Source organism: Manis pentadactyla, chromosome 1, assembly GCF_030020395.1.
Source record: "Manis pentadactyla isolate mManPen7 chromosome 1, mManPen7.hap1, whole genome shotgun sequence".
In the NCBI taxonomy this organism is placed as follows: domain Eukaryota; kingdom Metazoa; phylum Chordata; class Mammalia; order Pholidota; family Manidae; genus Manis; species Manis pentadactyla.
Window position 1 is genome coordinate 235,589,640 of NC_080019.1, and position 23,981 is coordinate 235,613,620.

At 62.7% G+C, this 23,981-nt stretch overlaps 4 protein-coding genes across 19 annotated transcripts in view; 1 reads left to right on the plus strand and 3 right to left on the minus strand.

Annotated features, from left to right (window-relative positions):
• RNF123 (ring finger protein 123) overlaps positions 1 to 3,207 on the minus strand; it is a 24,157-nt gene extending 20,950 nt beyond the window's left edge. For 2 of the 7 annotated variants that reach the window (XM_036878437.2, XM_057487535.1), the window contains exons 1-2: positions 1,311 to 2,023; positions 955 to 1,039 (exon numbers count right to left, since the gene is read on the minus strand). In XM_036878437.2, the coding sequence (XP_036734332.2) occupies positions 955 to 1,039; positions 1,311 to 1,392 (167 nt within the window). In that variant the 5' untranslated portion in view covers positions 1,393 to 2,023. Of the gene's footprint in view, positions 1 to 954; positions 1,040 to 1,310; positions 2,024 to 2,793; positions 2,907 to 3,067 lie in introns of those variants that run through there. The other 5 variants (XM_036878431.2, XM_036878428.2, XM_036878427.2 and 2 more) reach the window with 5 other exon arrangements.
• Positions 3,027 to 7,928, plus strand: MST1 (macrophage stimulating 1). 6 transcript variants are annotated; one of them, XM_057487541.1, is made up of 18 exons: positions 3,027 to 3,159; positions 4,261 to 4,408; positions 4,485 to 4,597; positions 4,680 to 4,794; positions 4,875 to 5,011; positions 5,091 to 5,211; positions 5,330 to 5,448; positions 5,558 to 5,726; positions 5,809 to 5,939; positions 6,017 to 6,119; positions 6,231 to 6,367; positions 6,448 to 6,483; positions 6,568 to 6,688; positions 6,842 to 6,919; positions 7,044 to 7,190; positions 7,268 to 7,374; positions 7,472 to 7,605; positions 7,695 to 7,928. In XM_057487541.1, exons 1-18 carry the CDS (start codon positions 3,078 to 3,080, stop codon positions 7,854 to 7,856), a joined length of 2,160 nt encoding a protein of 719 aa, XP_057343524.1. In that variant the 5' UTR covers positions 3,027 to 3,077; the 3' UTR covers positions 7,857 to 7,928. The 6 variants fall into 6 exon arrangements, 5 of the variants coding, with proteins under 5 accessions (XP_057343524.1, XP_057343521.1, XP_057343528.1 ...); XM_036878447.2 differs by lacking the exon at positions 3,027 to 3,159 and adding an exon at positions 3,556 to 3,713; XR_008992278.1 differs by having other exon boundaries at positions 6,231 to 6,483; positions 6,573 to 6,688; positions 7,522 to 7,605; positions 7,695 to 7,737.
• Positions 7,929 to 8,303: 375 nt separating this feature from the next.
• Positions 8,304 to 18,057, minus strand: APEH (acylaminoacyl-peptide hydrolase). 2 transcript variants are annotated; one of them, XM_036878151.2, is made up of 22 exons: positions 17,993 to 18,057; positions 17,785 to 17,917; positions 17,351 to 17,477; positions 16,849 to 16,942; positions 16,674 to 16,749; positions 16,423 to 16,586; positions 16,153 to 16,290; positions 15,967 to 16,058; positions 15,850 to 15,890; positions 15,645 to 15,766; positions 15,082 to 15,142; positions 14,169 to 14,266; positions 11,680 to 11,731; positions 10,950 to 11,038; positions 10,418 to 10,556; positions 9,897 to 9,980; positions 9,744 to 9,824; positions 9,320 to 9,408; positions 9,044 to 9,234; positions 8,826 to 8,928; positions 8,650 to 8,756; positions 8,304 to 8,561 (listed from the first exon to the last, which is right to left on the minus strand). In XM_036878151.2, exons 1-22 carry the CDS (start codon positions 18,002 to 18,004, stop codon positions 8,456 to 8,458), a joined length of 2,199 nt encoding a protein of 732 aa, XP_036734046.1. In that variant the 5' UTR covers positions 18,005 to 18,057; the 3' UTR covers positions 8,304 to 8,455. The 2 variants fall into 2 exon arrangements, with proteins under 2 accessions (XP_036734046.1, XP_057343561.1); XM_057487578.1 differs by lacking the exon at positions 9,897 to 9,980.
• A 4,005-nt stretch (positions 18,058 to 22,062) lies between these two features.
• The window catches only part of BSN (bassoon presynaptic cytomatrix protein), a 61,221-nt gene continuing 59,302 nt past the window's right edge, over positions 22,063 to 23,981 (minus strand). For all 4 annotated transcript variants that reach the window (XR_008992291.1, XR_005023189.2, XR_005023191.2 and 1 more), the window contains one exon: positions 22,063 to 23,297. The gene's annotated coding sequence lies outside the window, so the exon portion shown is untranslated. The remainder of the gene's footprint in view (positions 23,298 to 23,981) is intronic.

The window sequence follows — 23,981 nt, forward strand, 5'->3', positions numbered from 1 at the left end:
CGGCCTCTGTGTGCGGCAGTGGAGCCCACACAGCCCTTGAGAAGAGACTCAGCACCAGTCTCGGGAGTGAGGGCGGCCCCAGCGCCCCAGCCCGGCGAGATTCCAGCCCTGCGCGGCCTCCTGGTCTTGCGACGAAGCAAAATTCCCTCCCGACCACAGCAGCCCGGGCCTGTGAGACCCCTGGCCTGAAAGATGCCCACTGAGATCAACCTCTAATGTCGAAAAGCACCCAGAGGACAGCGTCTGATGACAGAGAGGGCCCAGACCCCGGGGAGCTTCCAGAGGCGCGGGAAGGCCCGGTAGCCTCGTGCCGGCTACGGCGCTGCAGCCCATCCGTGTGAGAGCGCCGGCTTGCTTCCATCAAGCCATCAGATGTGTGTAACTGGGGCTGACATGGATACTGTGTGTCATCCTATGTCAGTTACCACACACAAAAAGAAATGCTTTATAATTTTCCTTACAGAATAATCCAACCCACATTCCCCTGAGGTAAAGAAAACAAAAGAATCAAACTCAAATGGTCAGCCAGACACTTTCTCTTCTCTGATTTCTAAGTTTCCGCTAGAGCACACCCATGACTTTGATATGGACTGACCTTAAATGTATTAAAATTGTATGGGAAAGGGGCAGGTGGGGCCTGCTGTGTGTAGACTCAGCAGAGGGTACAGAGGGCTGGCGGGAGGGCAGCGCAGGCAGGTGCAGAGGGAGCAGGCGCCAGCTGTGGAGCAGGTGTGCGGTGCTGCGCTGACGCCGAACGTGCACCCCCTGCTGCCCCCCCCAAGCCTCTGAAGGAAGGTACTAGCGCTGCCGGGGGCAGCCTGGCCAGAGGTCTCAGGCGGGACTAGGACAGTGGGGATGAGACCCCAGCTGGCCAACCCAGAGCCCAGGCCCTCTTCCCACAGGCAGCCTCCAGCCTCTCCTCTGGCCCCAGGCGGGGAGGAGGGGCCACGGTACCTGCTGGTGGCTCCAGGGAACGCGCCATCAGGAGAGGAAAAGACATGGTGCAGGTAGTCGTTGAGCAGCTTCTCGTGCACAATGCCTGGGCCACGGGTCAAAAAGGAGAGAAGCGTCACATGGCCAGTGCAGCTTCCAGCCTCTGCTGGCCCCCGAGGCTCCTGGTCCTAGGCCAGCCGTAGGGGTCAAAAGAGCAGTCACGCACTGCTGTGTGGCCGCTTGGAGAAAAGAGCTGGTTCCCAGGAACAGGGGCTGCCGCAGGCTGAGGCCTGCTGGGCCCAGGGCTGCACCACCTCATCTCCTCCTCCTCCTTCCCTCCACACAAGGAGCCTCCTCCCAGCCCTGCCAGCCCTTACCTGTGACCCCGGATTTCTCAGCATCTGAGGTCAGCCTATAGCTCTTGCGGGAGAAGGACGCGCCGGCCCCTTTGGACGCCATCCTTCATCTCTCATGGGCAGCTGGTGGTCCTGGGGGTGCTGAGCCAGAGGCGAAGCCTGTCTGTTCAAAGCCAGCCTTCCCCCACACTGACCTCCGTCCTGGGGAGGCAGCTAGGTCTGGGAGGCCAGGTGCATGCGCACACACACAAACCCCGGAGGAAAGCACGGGCCCCCAGCTTCCTACACAGGGAGGGCGAAGGGGTCTGGGCCCGTGTGATGGCCCCACCACGTCCCAGCACTCAGCACAGGGCCTCACAGACAGCAGGTTCAGGGTGCTGAGCCGAACCAAACGCTTCGACCCTGGGAACATCAACCCGAGGTGTCCAAAGGGAGGCGGCCGAGGGTGGGGGCAGAACTGCCATACCTTTCCGTCATGAGCCACACTGGGTGCAGCCATGTTCGGAGTGAGCCCTACGCCACGTACCCCCGAGGGTAGGCCACCATCTAAGAGTTTAGTGCCATCTCCAGCTACCAGTCCTGCTGACCCCTGAAGCCAGGACCGCCTTCCCAGCTCTGGGACCCGCCCGCCTGTAGTCCAAAGACCTGCTGGCTTCCTCCTGCCGCTCACACACAGACTACATCAGAGCACCACCCCTGCCGGGCCCTCATCCCAGACCCCACTGGTCTGCCCACTGCGCCCGCCTGTCACACATCACGTTACTGCTGCGGCTGCTTCAAAATCTGTGCTAAGTCGCTGGTGCCTCACTGACCTAGGGCTGTGATGCGTCCGGCACAGTTGCCACTTACCACATGTGACTATTTAGATTTGAATTAAGTTCAAGCAATTAAAATTTCAACTTCTCAGTTCTATCAGCCACATTTCAATGATTCAGTCGCCACGTGTGGATGGAAAATACCCATTCCCCCCATCCCAGAGTCGTACAGAACGGCGCTCTTCCGCCTTGGACAGCACCCTCTTCTCTGCAGCGCTGACCCTTATCTCACCCCAGACAGGCCTCTACCCCCGTCCCGCCCCGCCCGCTCACGGCGGCCCACGTGTGTCCCCGGCAGGGTGGCCCTCGCCCTCCGCGGGCGCCCAGGGCCGCTGCTCCCCGAAGACCAGACGCGGTCGCTCACGACAGCGGCAAACGCCCCGGACACCCCCTCCGGGGTCAGGCGCCAAGGACCGCGGGAAGGGGCGGACCCCGATCTGCTCGGGGGCTCGCTGCCTCGTCGGTCCTGGCCAGCCCGCCGGGGGACGCGGGCTCGGAAGCGACCCCGGCCCAGCCCGCAGCCCAAGGGCGCGGAGGGCGGCGCACGGTCCCCCCGGTCGCCCCGCCCGCCCCACGCTCCGGGGCATCTTCCCGGCAGTCCGGCCCCGAGCCCCTCACCGCGGGCCGCGACCCCGCCCCGGGGGACGCCCTCGCCCCGTCCGCCAGGAGCCGGCCCACCGCTCACTCACCCCGGCCTCGGCCGCAGCGCGCGGCTCACAACATCCGCCCGGCCTCAGGGCTACGGCGCCCGCGCGGGGCCAAGCCGCGCCCTCCGCGCACGCGCACCGACCTGTCCCGGCCGCCCACGCAACGGAGCTCCCGCCTCGCCGGGTGGCGGGGTCCTAACGGCGAGCCCCGGCCGTCCGTCTCGACGCCCACCCGCGCTCACAGGCTCCCTGCCACCAGGTCCCTAATGCTGGTCACCCCTACCTCCGTTCAGGCCAGACCGGTGGCCTCCCTTACTTTCCCTGGGATGGCACCTCTGGCGGGACGAGACGCGACAGCTGGGGCCAATCAGTCGGCAAAAGGGGCAGCTGCTTGGGGCCTCGGACAAGGCACGCTTTGGGCTCTGATGGCAGGGGCGGGGCCCTCGCGGGGCCCACCCTCCTACATCTGGGGCTGATAAGTAATGCAAAGGGGGCAGCTGCCTTGGGGTTGGGGCAGGGAACGTTCCCCACTTTACAGGGGACAGCTGGGGCCCAAAAGCTTAAGATTACTGCCTAAGCTAGAACCCAGGCCTCTGGCAGCAACCAGGCATACACACTGCCCTCCCTACAGAGCAGCCCAAGCTGAGGTCTGCCCCACTGACGCCTTCCTACACCTGCCCACTCCACCGGGAAGCCTCCTAGGGGCTAGCTGCACCAGAGTGAGTCCTCTGCGTCTCACCAGGGGCCCGAGGTCTGGCCCCACCCCCATTCCTGCCACTGGGTTTCAGGTCGGCCGCAGCAGGCCTGGCGTGGGGGTGTGGAGCCAGAGCCACCCAATCCCCTAGGGACAGGTTTCACAACTTCCTGGCTGGGGCTGTGGTGGGTCACAGTGCGGCCTCCGGCTGGGAGGATGGGTTGGCTGCCTCTCCTGCTGCTTCTGACCCAGTGCTCAGGGGCCCCTGGTGAGTGCCCCTGTGCTGCCCTGACCCCCACCTTCCTTCAGGCACATCCTGCCATTCGTGCCAGGAGCTCACTTTCTTACTGGGCACGGACCAGCGAGTGACCCTGGCCTCTTACACAGAGCGGGGCGGCTGCAGGAGCACACTATCAGGCCTGTGTTAGGGCACGTCCCGTAGCACATGTGCCCTGGTCCTGATCACAGCTCAGACTCGGAGTCCGAATGCCTGGGTTGGGCCTCAGCCTGGATAGTGACAGCTCTGAGCCGAGGCGTTGTCCTCTGGGCACTGAGGGGGTACAAGCTCCCTCAGCCACTGCTCTCCGTAGGATGCATGCCTTAGACCAGAGCCTGGACCTTGACCACTAAACAGGGACACTGGTGGTAACTACCACATTACTGTGTTGGGGCCTGCTTCTCCCCCACTGTGCTGGACTCTGACCCTTGAATGTACCCCAGGGTCCATCCCAGAGGCTTTGTAGCTTTGATGCCCTGAGTGAACAAAGAATGGACCTTCTGATACACATGTGCTGATATGCATGTCCACCCTGCAGGGCAGCGCTCGCCCCTGAATGACTTCCAGGTGCTCCGAGGCACAGAGCTGCAGCCCCTGCTGCACGCGGTAGGGCCTGGGCCATGGCAGGAAGGCGTGGCAGATGCTGAGGAGTGTGCAGGGCGCTGCAGGCCCCTACTGGACTGCAGGTGAGGGGCCTCAGGACTTGGTAGGACTGGGGACGGGAAAGCCCGCCGTGGGTGACCCTGCGCCACCTCCTCCCAGGGCCTTCCACTACAACGTGAGCAGCAGAGGTTGCCAGCTGCTGCCATGGACCCAGCACTCACCCCATACACAGCTGCAGCGTTCCGGGCGCTGTGATCTCTTCCAAAAGAAAGGTGTGCAGCTGTGGAGCACGGCCATCAAGGATAGGGGTCCTGGAGCCGCTGGCCTTTTTGACGGCGGGTCTCTTGTTCCCAGACTATGTGAGGGCCTGCATTGTGGACAACGGGGTCAGGTACAGGGGCACAGCGGCCATCACCACAGATGGCCTACCCTGCCAGCGCTGGAGCCACAAGTTCCCCAACGACCACAGGTGAGACAGACACCTCCTCTTCGCCCGTGCCCAGCCAGCACCTGCCCAGGCACGCGCTGCATGCTGCTCTCTGCCCCCAGGTACACCCCCACACTGCAGAACGGCTTGGACCAGAACTTCTGCCGCAACCCCGACGGGGACCCCGGTGGTCCCTGGTGCTACACGACAGACCCTGCCGTGCGCTTCCAGAGCTGCGGCATCAAGTCGTGCCGGGAGGGTGAGAGGCTCCGGGTCGAGCCGGGGTGGGAGGAGCCTGCCCACGGTTGTCTGCGACCCTGACGACCCTGTGTCTCCAGCCGCTTGCATTTGGTGCAATGGCGAGGAGTACCGCGGCGCAGTGGACCGCACCGAGTCAGGACGCGAGTGCCAGCGCTGGGACCTGCAGCGCCCGCACGCGCACCCCTTTGAGCCGGGCAAGTACGCGTGGGCGGGCTGGCGGCGCGGGGCGAGCAAAGCCAGGCGTCAGCTGGTACCATGGGTGGTCGTGCCACACCCGGCCGACCCAGGGTTGTGTTCACCCCCCGCTGCCGCCCAGATTCCTTGACAGAAATCTCGACGACAACTACTGCCGGAATCCGGACGGCTCGGAGCGGCCCTGGTGCTACACCACCGACCCGCACGTAGAGCGCGAGTTCTGCGATCTGCCCCGCTGCGGTAGGCCGGCGCGCGGGGGGCGGGGCTCGGCCGGCTCAGTGGGGGCGGGCTCGGGAGGGCGCCCGCCCCGCCCCTGGCGCGGGCTGCCACCCGCCTCTATACTTCCAAGGGTCGGAGGCACCGCCGCACCGCGAGGCCGCGACGCTCAGCTGCTTCCGCGGGAAGGGCGAGGGCTACCGGGGCACGGCCAACACCACCGCCGCGGGCGTGCCCTGCCAGCGTTGGGATGCGCAGAGCCCGCACCGGCATCACTTCGCGCCGGAGAAATACGCGTGCAAGTGAGAATGAGGGCCGCCGCGGCGGGCTTGGGCGGGGACCCCGAGGCTGACGACCCCGGAGCTGAGCGGAGCGCCTGCTCAGGGACCTTCGGGAGAACTTCTGCCGGAACCCCGACGGCTCGGAGGCGCCCTGGTGCTTCACCTCGCGGCCTGGTATGCGCATGGCCTTCTGCTACCAGATCCGGCGCTGCGCGGACGACTTGCGGCCGGAGGGTACGACCCGAGCCGGGGCCGGGGACGCGGAGCCGGAGGGCCGGGCGGGCCGGGCTGACAGCCGCCGCCCGCCGCAGACTGCTACCACGGCGCGGGGCAGCGGTACCGCGGCTCGGTCAGCAAGACCCGCAGGGGCGTCCCGTGCCAGCGCTGGGCCGCCGAGGCGCCGCACAGGCCACAGTGAGTCCGCGGGCGCCCCCTTCCAGACCCGGGCCTGGGCGCTGTCTCCCGCTGGCGCCCGGCGGGGTTGGGTTGGGCGCACCCTAAGCGGTCTCGCCCCGCTGCCGCCAGGTTCACGCCCAGCTCTGCCCCCCATGCGCACCTGGAGGAGAACTTCTGCCGGAACCCCGACGGGGACAGCCACGGGCCCTGGTGCTACACCACCGACCCAGGCACCGCCTTCGACTACTGTGCGCTGCGGCGCTGCGGTGAGCGCCGCCCCCCAGCCCCTCCCCCCGCCCGGCCGCCTGGGGCCGGCTCCCCAACGCCCTGGCCTCGGGTCTTTCAGATGATGGCCGACCACCGTCCATCCCGGAGCCCCCAGGTAACGGACTTGGGCCAGGCGTGGGAGGGCGCCCCCTCACCCAGCCCCATCCAGTCAGGGTTCCACCCCACCGGCCTCTCACAGAGCAGGTGCTGTTTGAGAAGTGTGGCAAGAGAGCGGCCCGCCTGGACCGGGAGCGCTCCCGGCTGCGGGTGGTGGGCGGCCAACCGGGGAATTCGCCCTGGACGGTCAGCTTGCGCAACCGGTGAGGCACTACTGCCTGTCTCCCTGGGAGGTGCTGAGGCTACCTCCTATTTATGCTAGTGGGGGTGTTCCTGCCTCAGAGGGTCTAGCCCAGAGGTGGCAGGTCCAGCCAGCGTCTAGGACTCACTGCTGCCTCTATCCCCCACCCCTGCAGGCAGGGCCAGCACTTCTGCGGGGGCTCCCTAGTGAAGGAGCAGTGGGTGCTGACTGCTGAGCAGTGCTTCTCCTCCTGGTGAGCCCCCCTTGAACTTGGGGCCCAGCCCCGTCCCTGCCTTGCCTGCCCCGGGCGGGTGACAGGTGAGCCTTGGGGCTGCAGCCCATGGTTCATGACTGATCCAGCAGCGCTTCTCTCCCAGCCATGTGCCTCCCGTGGGCTATGAGGTGTGGCTGGGCACCCTGTTCCAGGACCCACAGCCTGGGGAGCCAGGCCTGCAGCGGGTCCCAGTGGCCAAGATGGTGTGCGGGCCCCCAGGCTCCCAGCTTGTTCTGCTCAAGCTGGAGAGGTGTGTGACACATCAAGAGGGCGTGAGGGCGGCTGGGTTGGTGGCCTCAGGTCCTGAATACCTCCTTCCTGCTAAAGACGTGTGACCCTGAACCTGCGTGTGGCCCTCATCTGCCTGCCCCCTGAGCAGTATGTGGTGCCTCCAGGCACCAAGTGTGAGATCGCAGGCTGGGGGGAGACCAGAGGTAAGGGCGCAGTGCAGGGGTCTGCTGTCGGCCAGGGGCCCAGCCTGGGGTCCCATTCCAAGCCCTCTACTTCCCACGCCCTTCACTGTGGGCATAGGGGACAACCCAGTCCTGAAGGTGGCCTCGCTGAGCGTCATCTCCAATCAGGAATGTAACCTCAAGCACCGGGGACGCGTGCGCGCCAGCGAGATGTGCACTGCGGGGCTGCTGGCCCCGGTGGGTGCCTGTGAGGTCAGCGGCAGCCCGGCCAGCTTGGCACTTCCCCTGGGGGCGGGTCTCCGCGGCCGCCCAGGGCCCTCACCAGTTCTCCCACCCACCAGGGTGACTACGGGGGACCGCTTGCCTGCTTCACCCGCGACTGCTGGGTCCTGGAGGGGATTATAATCCCCAACCGAGTGTGCGCACGGCCCCGCTGGCCAGCTGTCTTCACGCGTGTCTCTGTGTTTACAGACTGGATTCACAAGGTCGTGCAGCTGGGTTAGGCCCAGCCTCGATCCCTGTGCCTGGTGGAGGACGAAGCCTCCTGTTGGACATAAAGCCACCTTTCCTCCTCACACCTGTGCAGGGTGCTTCTTGGTCTCTGCTTCTCGGGAATGAACTGGCAGCTGCTCACCAGGGCCTGGGTGGCTGGAGCCCAGCACACCCTGGACTGGCCAAGTGGTCTGACCCTGGGACCGCCTCAGCCTGTGGGCCCTGTCATCCCCTAGATAAGCTGGGAGGAGCAGGGGAGGGCAGTTTCGAACAGAAAAGGGCTGCAGCAGCAGGGGCTAGCCTGGCGGTACCCCTTGACACGGAGCGGCTGCCCCTCACCCCCCTCACGGCAGGGAGACCAAGTCTTGATGGCACTGCCCTCAGGGCCCATGGTCTCTGAGCCCCAAGGCTGGGCTGGGGTTGGCAGTGATTTGGGTACAAAGTACCAGCAAGAACCAGACTGTGTGCGCTCATTTATTATGCCTACATAGCCCACACTCCGCAGCTCGCCCGGCCGTGGAGTCTGGAACCCAAGTCTGTCCCGCTCTGTCAGACTCCAGCGCTCTCCCAGAGCAACACGGCCTGTGCCAACTGGCTTGTGCAGGGAGCTTCAGCGGCCCAAGTGCGTGTGTAGCCAGAGCGCTGCGTTCATGAAGCTGTCTGACTCCACACCCACCTCCGACAGCGTGTGGGTGCTCTGGGGGTACAGCAGGAGCCTGCAGGGGCCGCGCAGCAACGCTTGAGGCCGGAGGGTCCTCCTCTGCTCCCCTGCCCCCAGCCCCAGGGCCGTCCTGCTGCACTCACCGGACGGGCACGTTCCGGGCCTTGAGGGCACGGTAGTACTCCAGGCCCTGTTTGAAGGGCACGCGCCGGTCCTCCTGGCCCAGCATCAGCAACAGCGGCGTCTTCACCTGGGGGAGTGCGGTGATGAGCGTGGGCTCTGGGCAGCCGGGCGTGCCCGGGGCGGGGGGGCTGTGTACCTGGGGGGCGTACTTGATGGGCGACTTGTCTAGCATCTCCGCCCACACGCTGAGGTCTGGCAGGCAGTCGCCGCTGTAGGGGAAGCCGGCCTCCACCACACACCTGCGAGAGACCGAGCCGATGCAGCCCCAGCAGCTCGGGCCTACGGGGGCTCCCTGGTTTTGGGGCACCGGGGGCACTACAGGGGGAAGACGGGCGGGGCCTGGGGTGCACCCACCAGTCCGGGATGTCAGTGGAGCCCATCATGGAGGCCATGTTGATCACAGGGTTCCGGGCCACGCAGGCACCGTAGGTCTCCGGGTACTGACCAATCAGGTGGCAGGAGAGGAAGCCACCGTGGGAACCGCCCATAAGGGCCACACGGCCTGCGTCAAAGCGTTCCTCCTGGAGCACCTGCTCCACTGCAAACTACAGGAAGAGGCGTGTGGGAAACCAGCCCCCGCCCGGCTGAATGGAGCCACGTCCCCGCCAGCCTCCCCTCCAGCCCCGCTACCTGGACATCCTTCACATCCTGGTGGCCCACATTGCCGGGGAGAGAGAGGATGCTGTCCTGGCCAAAGCCCGTGGAGCCGCGATAGTTTACTGGGGGCCAGGGGGCACCAGACAGGGCGGTCACGTGACATCCCCAGCCCCCTGGCACCCCCTTCACCCGTCTGTGTTGTAGGCCCTGGGGCCGGCTGCACCCAAGACCGCCAGGGGAAAGGGCCAGATCTGTGCTGTGCCCAGTGACCATAATGCCCGTCCACAGAGGACCCGTCAGCCTGTTAGAGCCACACTATGGAGCCAGAGGCCGGGTTACCAGGTTCTGACCACAGAGGGGCCTGGAGACCAGGGTGCTGTCCAAGGTGCTTCTACAAACCAGGCCCAGCCTGTCCCCCACACAGCCCAACCAGGGCCACAGTGCCCTGCCCACTCACCTAGTAGCACTGCAAAGCCCATCTTGCATAGCAAGGCTGGAAACAGCATCCAGGCAGTGACAAAGGATGAGTGGGGGCCCCCTGCACACACGGAGCATGGGGTCAAGAGCTAGGCAGGAGGGTGGTGGCACGGCTCTGAGGCCAGATGCTTACCATGGGGCATGACCACCATGGGCACTTGGGTCTTATCTGGAGGGTCGGTGGGCTGCAGAAGGATCGCTTCAAAGTCTAGGCCAGCTGCAGGGAAAGGGCAGCGGTCAGCGGAGCAGCCACCCAGGGCCTTCCCCAGCCAGGGTTCCGCTGTGGCTGCAGCTCTGGGGCCGAGCTCTGGAGCAGAGACCTGAGGGAGGGAGGGCACACCTCCACGCCAGGGCCCTAGGCAGCTCCTAGTCAGGGCGCCCACTCTGCAGGGGCAGCAGCTCTGGATGAGGTATGCGGAGCCTTCCTGGGCCTTGGAGCCCCCCGAGGGGATCTGGCCTGGTGGGGCTGAGCTCTGACACCTGGAGCAGGCACCCAGACGCCTGGGCGCCACTCCCAGTGACCGTCCACAAGAGGCACGGAAAAGCCCTCGCAGGTAGTCCCAAGAAGCACAGTGTGACCGGAGGCGGGAGGGCGACCACGGAGCTGTGCAGGGGGATGTGGATGAGGTACCCTCTGCCCCGGGGCCGGCTCACCGTACTGTGAGTTCTCTTGCTCTGGGGGTGGCTGTAGTACCCGGATGCCCCAGGAGATGTCAGGAATGGGCTCAGCCTCCTCCAGAGACACCCACTGCACTGTCTGCTCCTTCCCCGCAGGAGGCAGGAACCCAACTTTCTGCCAAGGGGAAGAGCGGGGCACAGGTGGTCCAGCGTGGGGCGGAGGCAGTGCTTACTGCTGGGCCTCGACCCCACCTCTAGAGGTGGCCGCTTGTGAAGGTACATGTACCCACACCCACACACAGCCCTCCACCTTCAGCTTCTGGGCTCCGCTGTGCCCCTCTGCCCGGCTGCGCTGGGGGTGGGCACTTCCCAGGCACCCTGTTTTGTGCACAGTGGACCTCAGCCCAGAAGGCCCCCCACGGGAGCCAGACCCTCATAGACCATATGCCCGGCTGGGCCCACGTCTTGGCCTCCTGTGTGGTGAGTCAGTGACTCTGGGGCCAGTTCTCAGACCTGGGGCTCTGCCTGCGAAGAACACCCCCTCCCAGCCTGGGCATGGAACACTCACCAGGCTTGGGGGCAGGCTGGGCGTGGAGAACTGTGCCACCAGAAGGTCCCGGTCGATTGTGAGCAGCTTCCAGCTTCCACAGGACCCCCCTGGAGAAGGCGGATGCCACCACCTGGCCCACCTGCTCCCCGCAGAGCCAGCCCCAGGTGGGAGGCACTATGGGAAGGTGCCCCTCCCACCCTGAGAAGCAAAGGGACCATCACTCACACCCAACACACACAGCCCCGGGGGAGCCCTCGGCTCACTCCGCCATTCACCCAGCGGATGCTGGCTGTGCCAGGGACCGTCACAGCACCAGCTGACTGCGGTCTGCAGGGTGTTGGCTGGGGCTAAGCAGGGGCTATGCACTGTGACAGTCAAGGAACAACCCCTCGGTAGCTCTGGGCAGGATGGCCAGTCCAGGGGCAGGCTCACCAGGCCCAGGCAGGGGGAAATGGGGGCCTCTCCTGAGCTCTGGGGGCAGAGTGGCCTCTGCCTGAGGCGTGGGGCGGGGGGTGAGGGGGTGACTCTGGCAGATCATGGCAAGGTAATTTTGTGGGGAGCAGGGGTGAGGGCCATGCTGAGGACAGAGGGCAGAGTGGAGCAGGGGAGGCAGCCTGTTAGCCGGTTAAAGGTCCTGCATGGCCAGGGTCCTCATGGGGCTGTGGGATGGGCCGTGGTGCTAGGTGGCCAAGAGTGCCACCCCTGGCCCAAAGGCGCAAGCTGTGCCCTGGCCTGGCTGGCCACTTACCAGCCATCAGGGCTGTCACACTGCCTGTCTGGGTGTCCACAGCAAACAGGTCCTGCAGCAGAGGGGAGACCTGAGGCACCGCACCCAAGAGCCCTCTGGGTCCTACTCCCACCTCCTCTCTACCTTGGGGGACCCCAGGCCAGGCCAGGCCAAGAGCTAGGGCAACAGCTACTCAGTGCAAGGGGAGTGGCCTGGGGGCCAGGGGGCCAACCCCAACCCCATCACAACATGCTGAGTGACCCTGAGCAAGGCAAGGAATGCCTTTCTGCCGGGAGCCATGCTACTCAAGCTGTGCAGCAAAGCTCAGGCTGGAGGAAGACCCCCCACAAATCAGGGGCCTTCGCAGCTGGCTCCCTCTATTACCCACCTTGATTTTGTTATTTTCCATTATACTATTGGCTTTGTTTTTACTTGCATTATTGCCAAAGACTAAGCTAACCTTTGCTAAGCAGCATGGAAAAGATGAGAACATAAACTTCCCAAAAGCTTTTCAGGACAGTGCTCCTGAAGAATGGAACACGCAGGGGCCAGATGGTGATCTTAGCATAAAGTACCGAAACCTGCTGTTAGTCAGTCAAACATTGACCACCCCATTTCCACTGAGAATGGCCCCCTTGTTTACAATGCTAGTGAAACTAGTGATGGGAAGTTTTATAGAAATAGTCATGAGAAAATATTGAATAGAATAACCCTGTTGACACTTAATTTATCATCTCATGTTTTCTTCCCTCTACTACTTCTATAGTTTGTTTTTCTTCTTTCCTAATCACAGCGCTTTACTAGAATTTGTGTCTCATACGTGAAATTACCAAGTACCATATTCCAGGAAGTAAAGTTACCTCAAAACAAATGCTGGGCACAGAAGCCACGGAGCATAAATCTGCAAAGAAGTGAAAAACTAACCTTTTCAAAGAATATTACTTCTCTCTCACTTACCAGCTTTACATTTCCCTGTATGGCCCCGGAAGATGGCTGGTTAGCCAGAGACGGGTAAGATTCCTCAAGGGAGGAACAACCTAAGACAGGCACAGTCGCAGGGGGGCCATCAGGTGAGAAAAAGGGGGCCAACAGAGGAGAGGCTTAGAAGGTCACCGCCCCCAGTTTTGAGAGAAATCTTCTACACCTGTGGATGTTTTGTTGCCCTTGTTCAGCTTGGATTAAGACCTGGTCTGTAGGCACAAACCCGATCATCTACACCTGCCTTCTTACAGTTCTAAATCAAGCTTTCTATCTAGATCTTGCATTTACCTACTACATTAACATTTTATTAGATTCACATATGAAGTATAAAAATCAAATGAATAATCATACATTATATTTGACGTGATTGTTTATAGTTTAAGGTTTGTAGTTAAAACAGAAACAGTTTCTATGAAATGAATGCCCTTGCATTGTTCACCATGTAAGAACTTGTTAAGTCCCTGCAGTAGTGGAGTCATGGAGACCTGGGTAGCGTATGTCAGGGAGATTTTGGTATCCACACAGAAGAAAGAGAAATGTAGATAAGAAGGGGAAATTTAGTTTGCTGCCTACTGTGCCCTATAAAGGGGTATAAGGTGAAGATATGAGTTTATGATTTTAGATTGATTATAAATTTATTAAAGCCTCTAAGAATATTTTTGTGGGACAGAATCCTAGCTAACTGTGGCACTAGGTGACCTGTATTCCACCCTGAGCTGACAGACTCCATAGTCGCTGCTACATACTGCACGCCCCTATGGTCACATGCACTACTTAGAAACTGCGTTGCATAGAAACGTAAAACACAATAGAGTACGTGTTGATAGGAAAAGTTTTGGTCAAGGAACAGAAAAACAATCACCTGTCTAACGCTTGACCAACCATGAATAGATTAGAAAGTAAAAGAAAGAAAAAAGCTTGCCTATACTTATTAACCAACTGCCTATACTAATCATCAGAAAAATAAAAAATAATCATATCCTTGTGCAAAATGGTATAAATAAAGCTGTCATCGACACTTTGTCGAGAGACCACCTCCATCTGACTCCGTGTCCTGTCTCTCCATACGCCGACTCCGTCCTGCACCTTCGGGCATCCCACCCCCAGGCTGGAGCTGGACTCCCATACCTTTGAGCCCCTCTGAGCATGAGCACAAAATGATACCACAGCCAGAAACGCCGGGCATACTGTGGGTGTTCCCACCCAGTCCCCAGGAGAAGGCCTCTGTTCCATCTCAATCAGCTGCCTGTGTGTAGTGCCACCCCACTGGCTTCTCCCTTGTCCCCCAGTGGAAATGCCTGGGGTGAGGGGTTGTACCTTGGCCTCACCAGAAAAGGCCAAGGGCCTGTTGCCAGGACAAGCAGTCCCCTCAGGAAAAGTGGGTCCAGGACGGGCATGCAGGGCCTGAGGGGCTGGTGAGACCCAGTGGCCAGGCCTTCCACCTGGCAGTGTGCTTATGCTAAGCCCCAGGCCCAGGGCTCCTGGGGACTGGTCTCAGGGGCTGCCTCTCAATAGTCAGGACGCCTCACCTGCCGGCTGCGCTGAGCTGAGTCGAAAACCACTCTTCGGCTGTCAGCTGACCAGCATCCCAGAGGCAGAAGGCTGCAGTAGATCCCAGAGAAGTTCTCTACAAAGATGGGAGGGCCAGGGCTGCACCCAGGAGCGCAAGTGTGGGTTCAAAAGTATGAGGCCAGGCGGGCCGCAGGAAACTCACGTGGGGCCTTGCAGCTGTGGCTGATGGGCCGTCCCCCACACAGCAGCCCAGGCCATGAGGAGGGGCCTGAAGAGGGGGCCTGGGGCAGAGGACTCCGAGGGCCCGGGAAGTAGAGCTCGTTTTCCGAGAGAGCCCACGGATGCCCGAGGCAGCGCCCCAGCTTTCCTATGAGCTGCTTTTCCTGGGCCCCTTTGCCAAGACTACCTGTCTGCCCTTATGGCACTTTGTGGGCACAAGGTTGGGGGCTCTGCCCTTTAGCGTCACCACTCACCTCACCTACAATCCCACAGGAAGGCAGAGACAACCCCCACCCCCAGCTGAAGGAATGGGAGCCCAGGGAGGTCAGGACACCGTCCAAGAAAAACAGGCTCATCAGAAGCAGAGCAGGGGTGTAGGGCAGTCCCCATGGTGTGTGCCTGTGACCAGGGAGGGAGGAGACGAGGTTGTCCCTTGTCCCCTGGGCTCCTAGAACTGACCAGGGGGCTTGGGAACAGATGCTTTCCCCAGCCACTGGGAACATCTAACAGTGAGCAGCAGCCAGGAATGAAGTTGCCTCAGTCCTCAGCTCCAGTCACTCTCATCCCTGCTGTGGCCCAGCTGACCTCTAGCAGAGCACCCCCTGTGATGACTGCCCCCCTCCCTCTGGAGGCTGGCACGGGGCTGGCCCTGCGCAGGGAGACAGAGCTGAGAGTGCCCTGCACCACCCCTTCCCACCACATGCCCCTTACCTCCCAGCTGCCGAGACACGACGTCCACCACCACCGAGGTGACCTTGGTGTACCAGTCATACTGCGCAAGAACATGATGGTTAGGCCCCCCGGGCCCCGGTGGGACCCCAGGCACAGGGCTCTGATAGCCCCAGGTAGCTTCTGGGAAAGAAGCCGAGGACCCAAGACGAGGCTGAGGTACCCCCTTTCTAGTGGCCTGGACCAGAAGTCCGGATGGCCTCTGACTTTCACCAGGGGCCCAGGGCTCTGGACAGGGACTGAGATTCTGTAACTGCCCACTACATCCTGCCCCTTGCAGGGCCTGGCCCCATGCAGCTGAAGAGCAAAAGAGAGAGCATTATTATGAACAGAGGACAACCTTGGGGTGGCGAGTCCTGCCTGTAAAAGCCCCACTGCTAGTGCCCTCTGCCTCCAGGACCTGCCCTCAGGAAAGGACTGAAAGCTCATGCCTCGCCATCCTGGGACAGGGGCCCACTGGGGCCCACAGGGAGACGGGGCTGGCCCTTCAGCTCTCATCCGCCACGCCCTCCTCCTGCCGGCCTCCCCCACCGCCCCCAGCTCACCAGACACAACTGGCTACACTGATGATGAGGGACAAGAGATGGGTACCGCAGGTAGACAATGCGACACTGGTCTGGGCTGAGCCGGGGGGAAGACACCGCCGCAGAGTCGTCCGAGAGGAGCTCTGACCCAGACAGAAATGTGCGCGTCACGCAGGCTGGCAGGCCGGCACGTGTTGGCGGAGCACAGGAGGGTGCCAGCACTTACCACACTTCCCCCCGGTGAGGTCCACGTAGAACAGGGCTGACCTGCAACCACCAGAGAGACGCTCAGCCTCAAAGCCAGTCTGAGCAGCAAGGCCCCTGCCATGCCCGGCCTCCTCACCTGCGATTGGTGCAGAAACGGATGCCCAGCCGGAAGGGCTCATGCCACCAGCCCACAAACACCACGCCTGTGTCTCCGGGGGCCCAGAATGCCTGTCACGAGACCAGAAGGCAGGTGTGAACAAGGAGCAGTAGCTCAATAGGGCCCCCACACTCCAGGAGGGACATGGGTTGAGTCAGCACTGACCTGTCCAGGGGACACACTCTCAGGGACCCCCTCGAGCACAGAGATGTTGCCACTCTCAACATCTAGCACGCAGAGCACAGGGGTGCTTTTGGAAACCATGTTTTCTCCCCAGTCTTCATAAAATACAAACTGATCTCCCTGAGAACACAAGACATGCAATGCCCAGCCTATCTAGCAAGAGCCTGCCCCACCCGGCTTTGACGGTTGCAGGTGGGCAGGGAGTACCCTGCAGCCCAGGGCTGCCCTGAAGGGCTGGCCAGTCATGAGCACCTTGATGGCCTGGTCTGGCTTCCTCAGCCTGGCCATCTCGTCATCACTGCCACCAATGTCCAAGGCCTTGGTCTGAAAGAAGGACTCAGCCTTGGGGCGCTTCTTCTCAGCCACGTACAGCAAGTGTGTCTCTGAGTGTGACCAGGACAGGCAGCCAAAGCAGTCTGGGTGCAGAGAGAGCCAGTCAGAGGGAGTCCTGGACCATAGCCGCCCTCCTGTCACCCTGCCTGCTCGCCAGCCAGCTGCCTTACCATCCTCGTACACGGGCCCATGTTTCTCCAGCGCTGACAGATTGAAGCTCTTGAGCTTCCGGTTTTTCTCCCAGACCTGAGGACATCCAGGCGTCAGGCTGTCTGCCTCCCAACAGAGGGGCTGTGTCCCCAACTGAGCCCCCCAATGCCCGCCACCTGTTCCCACGTGACTCACCTCCAGGAACTGCTTCTCCTCCCCAGGGCCTGTGCCCCCAGCCTTGCGCAGCACAGCCTTCATGGCGCCTGAAGGAGATTCTCGGCTCAGCAGCCTGAGGACACCAGACAGCAGGTCAAGATGACCGTCCACCAAGTGACAGACCCGTCCCGCCCCTTACCGGCTGCAACCTCTTAGACAAGGTCCTTGCGTCTCTGGGCCCTCACCTACCCCTGCAGCCTTCCAGCCCCACCATGCAGCTGGCCTGGCCTCCCCTCCCTGGGGCAGAGGTGCCACTGCTCCCAACCTCCTCGAGCCGCCATGAGCTCGTCTGGGCACGAGTTCGGAGCAAGCCTCCAGAGCTTACCAGAGCACATCGCTAGACTCCACGAGCTCCCGACGAGCAGGAACCTGGCCCCTGGCCTCCCTTCCACGTCCCACTACACCAAGGCGCATGAGGGCATTCATAAAAGGCTTGCACGTGGCAGGGGCCTCGCCCACAAGCTCCCTCCCTCCAACTTACTCTCCCCTGGTCTCCACACTGTTGCCCGCGGGTCCTGAAAACACCACTGAGTCCCCGTCATGGAACACCAGGTACTGGCGACAGAATCGGATGCTCTCCATGCGCTCCAGGTCCCTCTGGGTCCACTCTGCGAGGAGGGGCACGAGACTGTTCAGCTCGGCTTGACCAGCCCCGCACAGGGTCCCCCACCCCACCTCCCTCAATATGTCTCGGTATTCTGGGTGCAGGACGGACAACACTAGGCCACAACTCAAGACTAGGCCTCCAGGGCTCGAGCTGACAGCATCTTGGAGAAAAACCAGCACTCTCCCGGCACTCGGCCTGGGGCCTTGCGGCAGCCCGCAAGCCGCACGTCACGCAGCCGGGCGCCGCCCCCCAATGCACTCCGCGCGCGGCGCCCTCCGCCCCGCTCTCCAGGCCCCCGCCCCACACACCCGTGTGCACCGTCCGGTAGCGGCCCCCGTACTGCGTGGTGACCTCCGGGCCCAGGCAGGCGGCGCTCAGCGCGGGCTGGCGGCTAAGGCCCCGGTACAGCGCCGCCGCCTCGTCGGGCTCGCTCAGCAGCACCTGCGCAGGGGACACACCAGGGTCAGGCCCAGCCCGGACTGCGGGGACCACGCGACCCGCGGGCCGAGCCCTCACCTGCCGCTCCATGTCGCGCTTGGCCGCCGCGGCGGGGCGGGACCTGCGGCACCCGGAAGTGAGATCCGGGGCGGGCCCGACATCGACCAATGGGAGAGGCATTTCCGTGGGGGCGGGGCTTAGCGTCTTGGAGGCGGGGCGGGGCGAGACGAGACGAGGCGAGGCGGGGCGGGAGCGCCGCGCGTGGGGCCGGTGAGGACCCGCGAGCCCACGCGAGGCGGCGCGGCCTGCGGAGGACGCGGGCTTGCGGGGCCCGGGAAGGTGCGGGACCCGGGCCTGGGCTGACTGTCGGCGCCCTCCGGTCCATCACGGGGCAGAGTCCCCAGACCTTGTCAGGCCGGCTCGGCTCTGGAAGAGACGAGGGCCGGGGGCGCGGCACTCCCGGGGCGCCGCCGAGCTCTCCGGGTGTCGCTTGGGCTTATCAGCCGCCAGGCCCAGCCCTAGAGCTTATCTGTGCCCGCAGCCCTCCGCCGCCCCGTGCAGACGCACCTTGCTGAGGGCCGTAGGCTCCTGGGTGCAGAGGCCCCGACGGAGTCAGGCCCTACCCAGAACCGGCGGGCTTTCCGGAAGAAGACCGGGAGGAACCTGGGAGCGCCGGCTCCCTTCGCACCGGTGGCACAGGGCCGCGCCGGCTATGGTGGCAGAGGGGGGCAGCAGGCAGGCCAGCAGGCGTGTCCCCTCCCCCGCGCACCTTGAGCTCTCCACACCCCACCTCGCCTTTGACTGAGATCCTCCTCGCCTGGCCTGCAGTTTCCCCTTCCCCATGAACCATGTTAGACTTGTTAAGTAGAAACAGCCCCACTTTCTGATGCCACTTGCATCTGTGTGGGCAGGACTGCCAGGGACATAACTGGGAGCAGAAAGCATGGCCCCGCCACCGATCTGGGTAGAAAGGCTGGAAACTAGGGTGTTCATCGTCCTCGGAAAATGGGACGTGGCGCCTGTCCATCAGGGTGTGTGCAGTAGCCTTTGGCTGTGAACGAGTGAGGCGCCCCAGGGGCTGGGCATTGGAGGACCAGCGTCGAAGTGCCTGGGATGAACATGTAGAAATAAACAGGAGGCTGGAAAACAAGGTGCTACACCTTCTGGCTTCCGTTTAAATGAAAAAATAGAAAACCACAAATGAAGTACATGCATCAAGACCCTAGCTGAGGGAAGGCCAGAGGTGAGGCCCACACTCTTTCTTTCCATTTATCTGTTTTTTAAAATGTTATAACAGCTGTGGGTTAACTTTGGTAAGGAGGTTCTCCTGTCCTGGAGAAGGACTAAGCCCGCAGCCCACGTTGGGCTGCACAGCAACGCAGACGTGGACAGGGCCAGGGGGCAGCACCTGCTCACCAGCTCCCCGCCCCAGGGAGCAGTCCAGCCAGGTGGCAGGCAGCTGGCGGGGGGACATGGTCCCTCAACACTCTGCACACTGAACTAACTGCACCCTGCACATCAAAACTTGGGACCCACCCAGGGCGCCCTCGAGGAAGGCCCAGTGTCTTTGGGCGGCTTGGTGTGGACTCGGCCTGGCCTGACCAGCATGCAGGCAGCTTCGCCCTGTCACTATGAACAGACAGGGCTGCCCCAGCTTTGGGGACTTGTTCCTCTGGCTCAGCCTTCCCATTTCAGAAACCATCCCAGAGACAGCCTGAAGGTTGTTTATATCAAGTCCTTTTATTCTGATACCACAGAATTATCTTGTCACAATATGGGGGGACACGGAGTACCACGAGTTCTCACAGAGCACAGGAGGATGGCGTGATTCACAAGGTCGTGTGGAGGACTCGGGTCATTGCACTTACAAATGTAAACTTGTTTGTCTGACTTTGTACAGCACTCTTCTCCCCTCGAATAAAGAAGGAGAGAAGGAAAGAAATGGGAAAGGAAGAGGGAAGGAGTGAGGGAAAGCAGACCGAGGTGTGGAAGCCGGCAGAGCAGGGGCCTGGGCGGCCACCACCCCCGGAGAGATGCCCACTGGGTCCCAGCGGAAGGAGGCAGACACACGCACGCTCGCACGTGTTCCCATGCACACACATGGTATCTCACAACGCCCAGGGCTCCCCAGAGCACCCCAGCGCCCATGGCAGCAGGGGGACAGAGACGACATCTCTGAGGGGCTCCAGCTGAGCAGCCTGTACCTCCGACCCCATCAGAGTCCATGATGACAAGCCTTTACAGCGGCGGTGGGGAGCATGAGGTGGGGGGGCCACACTGCCACAGCAAAGGATCTGCCTAGGAGAGCCCCACGGCTCCAGAGGACAGGCCACGGTTGGTGCCACAGCCGCCCTCTCACCCTCAGCCCTGATGGCACACCTTCCTCCCGAGGACGTGGCAGGTGCGGTGAAGGGGGGTGTCCCTGGGCTCTGAAGTGGGCAGAAAGGGCAACGCCTTCGCCCATGGTAGGGAGGCAAGCATGGAGAAGGCCTGGTGCACATCCCAGAGACCACTGCCTGTTGGACACGTGCTCCATGCTCCCCACTGCCCAAGGCAGCACCCACTGGTCCCTCAGGTCCCTGCTTCAGCATCCCCAGAGCCACAGCCACAAGTACACAGCGGCCGGGGGACCTACAGCCAGAGGCTTGCTCCAGCCACCCTCACAGCGGTGGTGGACACAGAGGTGTCCTGTGCGTACATTTGGGGGTCGGGGTGGCAGATGTCACAGGTTTTAAACTCAGAGGGCTTGGTCAGGAAGGAAATTTGCTGAGAAGCCAACATGTACAGCCTGAGACTGGGCCCGATGGAGACCGAAGTGCTGCCATCTTCTCGCCCAGCTCACCCGGCCTTGGTGGGAAGGAGTGCTATCCCGTCCCCCCCGAGCCAGCCACCAGGCACATCCCTGTGGGGAGCTGGCCCTGGTGCTCAGAGGCCATGGAGGGCGGCCTCCCTCAGCCCTTGCTCGTGGCCTTATACAGCCCAGGCCTGATCTCTGGTGATCAGCCCCATGGGATGCGAGAGGCCCCAATCCAGGAGGACTGGGATCTCAGGCCCAACAGAGCTTCCAGGGGCAGGCCAGGAGCCCTCTCTGGAGGGTGGTGCTGACCTCGGGAAGCAGGAGACGTGCAGAGCCCTGAGAAATGCACGGTGCAAAGCTGAGTGCTCCGGAGGAAGGCCAGGCCTCAAGGGCTTGTGCAGCCGCCGCCGGCCGCACTCCCGGCTCAGACATAGAGAGGACGGTGAGTGGTGGGGGCCTGGGCTTCAGAGGCAAGGGGAAGGGAGGGTAGGTCCTGGAGACACATGCAGAGAGGGCACAGCAGGCCTTCCGTAAGTTTTGGAAGCTACTGAGAAGCTTCCAAAGAAACACAGCTTGAAGCCGTATCTATAAACGTGCTCTATCCAAGATGGCATTCTCCTCTGACCTTGCCACAAGGGCCAAGTAGGGCCAGCCCTCCTGAGCACCCTGTGAGCCCCCAGGCCCCAGCCCACATCCCCGGGTTCACAGACCTTTGAGACTCGAGCCACAGAAGAGAGGCACAGAGCAAGGGCAGTCAGGAGCCGGGGTCCCCAGGACACAGGCAGGCCCTGCCCTGGGCCTCTGCCCCTCTGCCCTTGAGCGGTGTCCGGCTGGGACAGGGCAGCCAGATGCCCTGGCTCAGGGCTGGGGGAGCGACCTACAAACGGCAAGCCTACAGCGGCCTTCAGAATGCCCCGTCACACACATCCGTACAGGCCCCACCAGCAGGTCTGCTCCAGGCCCCCTCACAGCTGCCTTCCGAGTCAGAGAGGCCCGCAGGGCGCGTGGGGCATCGTGCTGCCTGCCCTGCAGCCCGACATGCTCGGGCTGGGACTCCAGCAGGCACCCCTGGCTTGTGCACAAGTCAGCTAGAAGTGCTCCTGAATGAGAGGTTCTGAGGCAAAAGGGCTCCAGGCAGGAGGAGGGTCAAGCATTTTAAATGGATGAGATCGTGCAGAGGCCGCGAGCTGTGCATGCCCCACTGCAGGACAGGCAGGGCCCGCCTGGCGGCGGCGCGTCCTGACCACAGGTCGAACATGCCACAAACAATTTCACACACACAGTGGGAGCAGGGGGCGGTGTTCAATTTGAGCATATCTGTCCAACTTCTCAATTGCATGTTTGCAATTAGTTCCTTATCCATGACATGGATTTATTAAATGTTAACAGTTGTCTTTGAGGGTTCATATTTCATTGCATAGACATTAGAGATGAGACTCGTGGTGGCGCCCAAGGTGCAGGGAGGCCCCATGGAAGGGCCCAGTCTAGCGGGCGGATGGACAGCGCGTGTCCCCAGCACAGGGCTCTGGGCCCTTCCCTTGGCTGCCAGGCCCTGGCCCTCTGCTCCGAGCTTGCCCACCAGTGATGGCTTAAGGACAGGAATTGCACAGTAAACAGGCAGGTGCAGGGCCTCCCCTGGCCTCGCCCTGGGTTGTGCTGTTGGCGGCCTGCTGCCCACTATTGCTTCTAGGTCAGCGTGTCCCCGTGCTGAGCAGGGGCAGAGCAGAGAGGAAGCCAAACCATCAGTCCCGAGGTGGCGGTGGAGGGGAGAGGAAGAGAGCGAGAGCAAAGCCGGAGGAGAGACGGGGGAGGAGGAACCAAAGAACAGCTGTGAGGTATACACGTGAACCGAACGGAAACGGTTAAGGCTGTTGTTGAAATAAAAAGAAATCCCCAGGTGTGCGAACAAGGAGCCGGCGGTGGAGACGATGGCGTGCCGCTGGGACGCTCACGGTGGCTGGGGCATGGCTTTGAGGTGGGGGCAGATGTGCCGCCCACATGGGCTGGGAGAGGCCTCGGCCGGCGCCCACGCAGCTCTTGGGTGCTACGGCCTCTTATTTCAGCGATGAGACAGTGTTAGGTCCTAATGTTTGTAAAGTTCTCCCAACCCCACGCAAGCCACATGGAAGTCCACTCCGCTGTCACCCGAGGGCAGGGTGAGGGGGCAGGGCCGGCTGGAATGTGAGGGGGCAGAGCCCGGGCCTCCAGCCCTCAGTGAAAGGCCCTCTCCAAGGCTGTGGAAAAACTCTGGCATCATGGAGCCGGGCAGTACCCGTCCAGCACCGGCAGCGTGCGCCCAAACTCTGCGTATAACACAGGGAGCTCGGCTGGCCGGCTGGCAGAGGCGGCTGTGGGGAGGGCAAGACTGCCGGGCACCGGGTCTCGAGGGGGCTCCTCCCTCCCCACGTGCCTCGAACGTGGTGCCCGAGGACAGAAAGACAGTCTCAGGTCCCCAGGGGGATGGTCCCACCTGTCGAGCTGATGCGCCACCCTGGCGGCTGCTGGCAGAAAATGTCCCATCCGGGCTGCCTGCCGCATCCTACCTGGTGCGAGTCTTTGAGCCGAGGCTCCGCCGGACCGGAGACACTTGGAGGAAAGATGGAGAGAGGGAGGGGGGAGAGCAGGCTCGTTGGGCCCTGTGCCAGCGCCTCCCGCCACCTCCCTCTCCCGCACGGCCCCACCCGGCCCCGCTGAGGCCGCCTGGAGCTCACACGGAAGGAGGCAGGCAGGCCACGAAGGGACAGTTCTCTGGGGTAACAAGCTGCTTTCTGCCACGCTTGAGTGAGAGAGACGAGAGCTGAAGGCAGCAGGCTTTCCCAGCCCCCACCTGAGACGGCCACGGACACCAGGAGAGGGAGGCGCCGACGCGCTGACCGCTGGCCTAGTCCTCAGCCCCGTGCCAGGAGCTGAGGGGGGTCCATTTGACCACAGTTGGTGGCCTCGGTGGCCCGTCCACGTGGTGTGGCAGGACAGAACAGAGCCAGGCCTGCAGTTTCTTTCCCTCCTGTCCCAGGAGCTGCCCTGCAACCTGCCCTCAGTGTGACCCGGGATTTCACAGCTGTTCCGGCAACAGCAAGGACACACTGCGGAGCAGGTGGTGCCCAGGACCGGTGCGGGGCCACCTGGGGCTGCCGCGGTAGAGCCGGTGCCGGGCTCTGACCTGGCCACAAAGCTCACGGGCTGGCCCCGGCCCCTCAGGCGGCACTCGCCCGCTCTCCCTCCTGCCCTGGCTCTGCTCTGCCTTCGCTGGTCCCCAAGGCCCACACCGCG

What these genes read in the sequence shown, in the direction of transcription:
- MST1 (XM_057487538.1), top strand. Translation starts at nt 3,078, where the DNA reads ATGGCACCTCTGGCGGGACGAGACGCGACAGCTGGGGCCAATCAGTCG. An exon ending in CACCCCTTTGAGCCGGGCAA is followed by an intron (nt 5,212 to 5,329) that starts GTACGCGTGGGC and finishes GCTGCCGCCCAG; the next exon opens with ATTCCTTGACAGAAATCTCG. An exon ending in AGGCTGGGGGGAGACCAGAG is followed by an intron (nt 7,375 to 7,471) that starts GTAAGGGCGCAG and finishes CTGTGGGCATAG; the next exon opens with GGGACAACCCAGTCCTGAAG.
- APEH (XM_036878151.2), bottom strand. An exon ending in TGGGCCCGTGTACGAGGATG is followed by an intron (nt 16,587 to 16,673) that starts GTAAGGCAGCTG and finishes CTCTGCACCCAG; the next exon opens with ACTGCTTTGGCTGCCTGTCC. An exon ending in CCAGCCTGCCCCCAAGCCTG is followed by an intron (nt 10,557 to 10,949) that starts GTGAGTGTTCCA and finishes TCCCCTTGGCAG; the next exon opens with AAAGTTGGGTTCCTGCCTCC.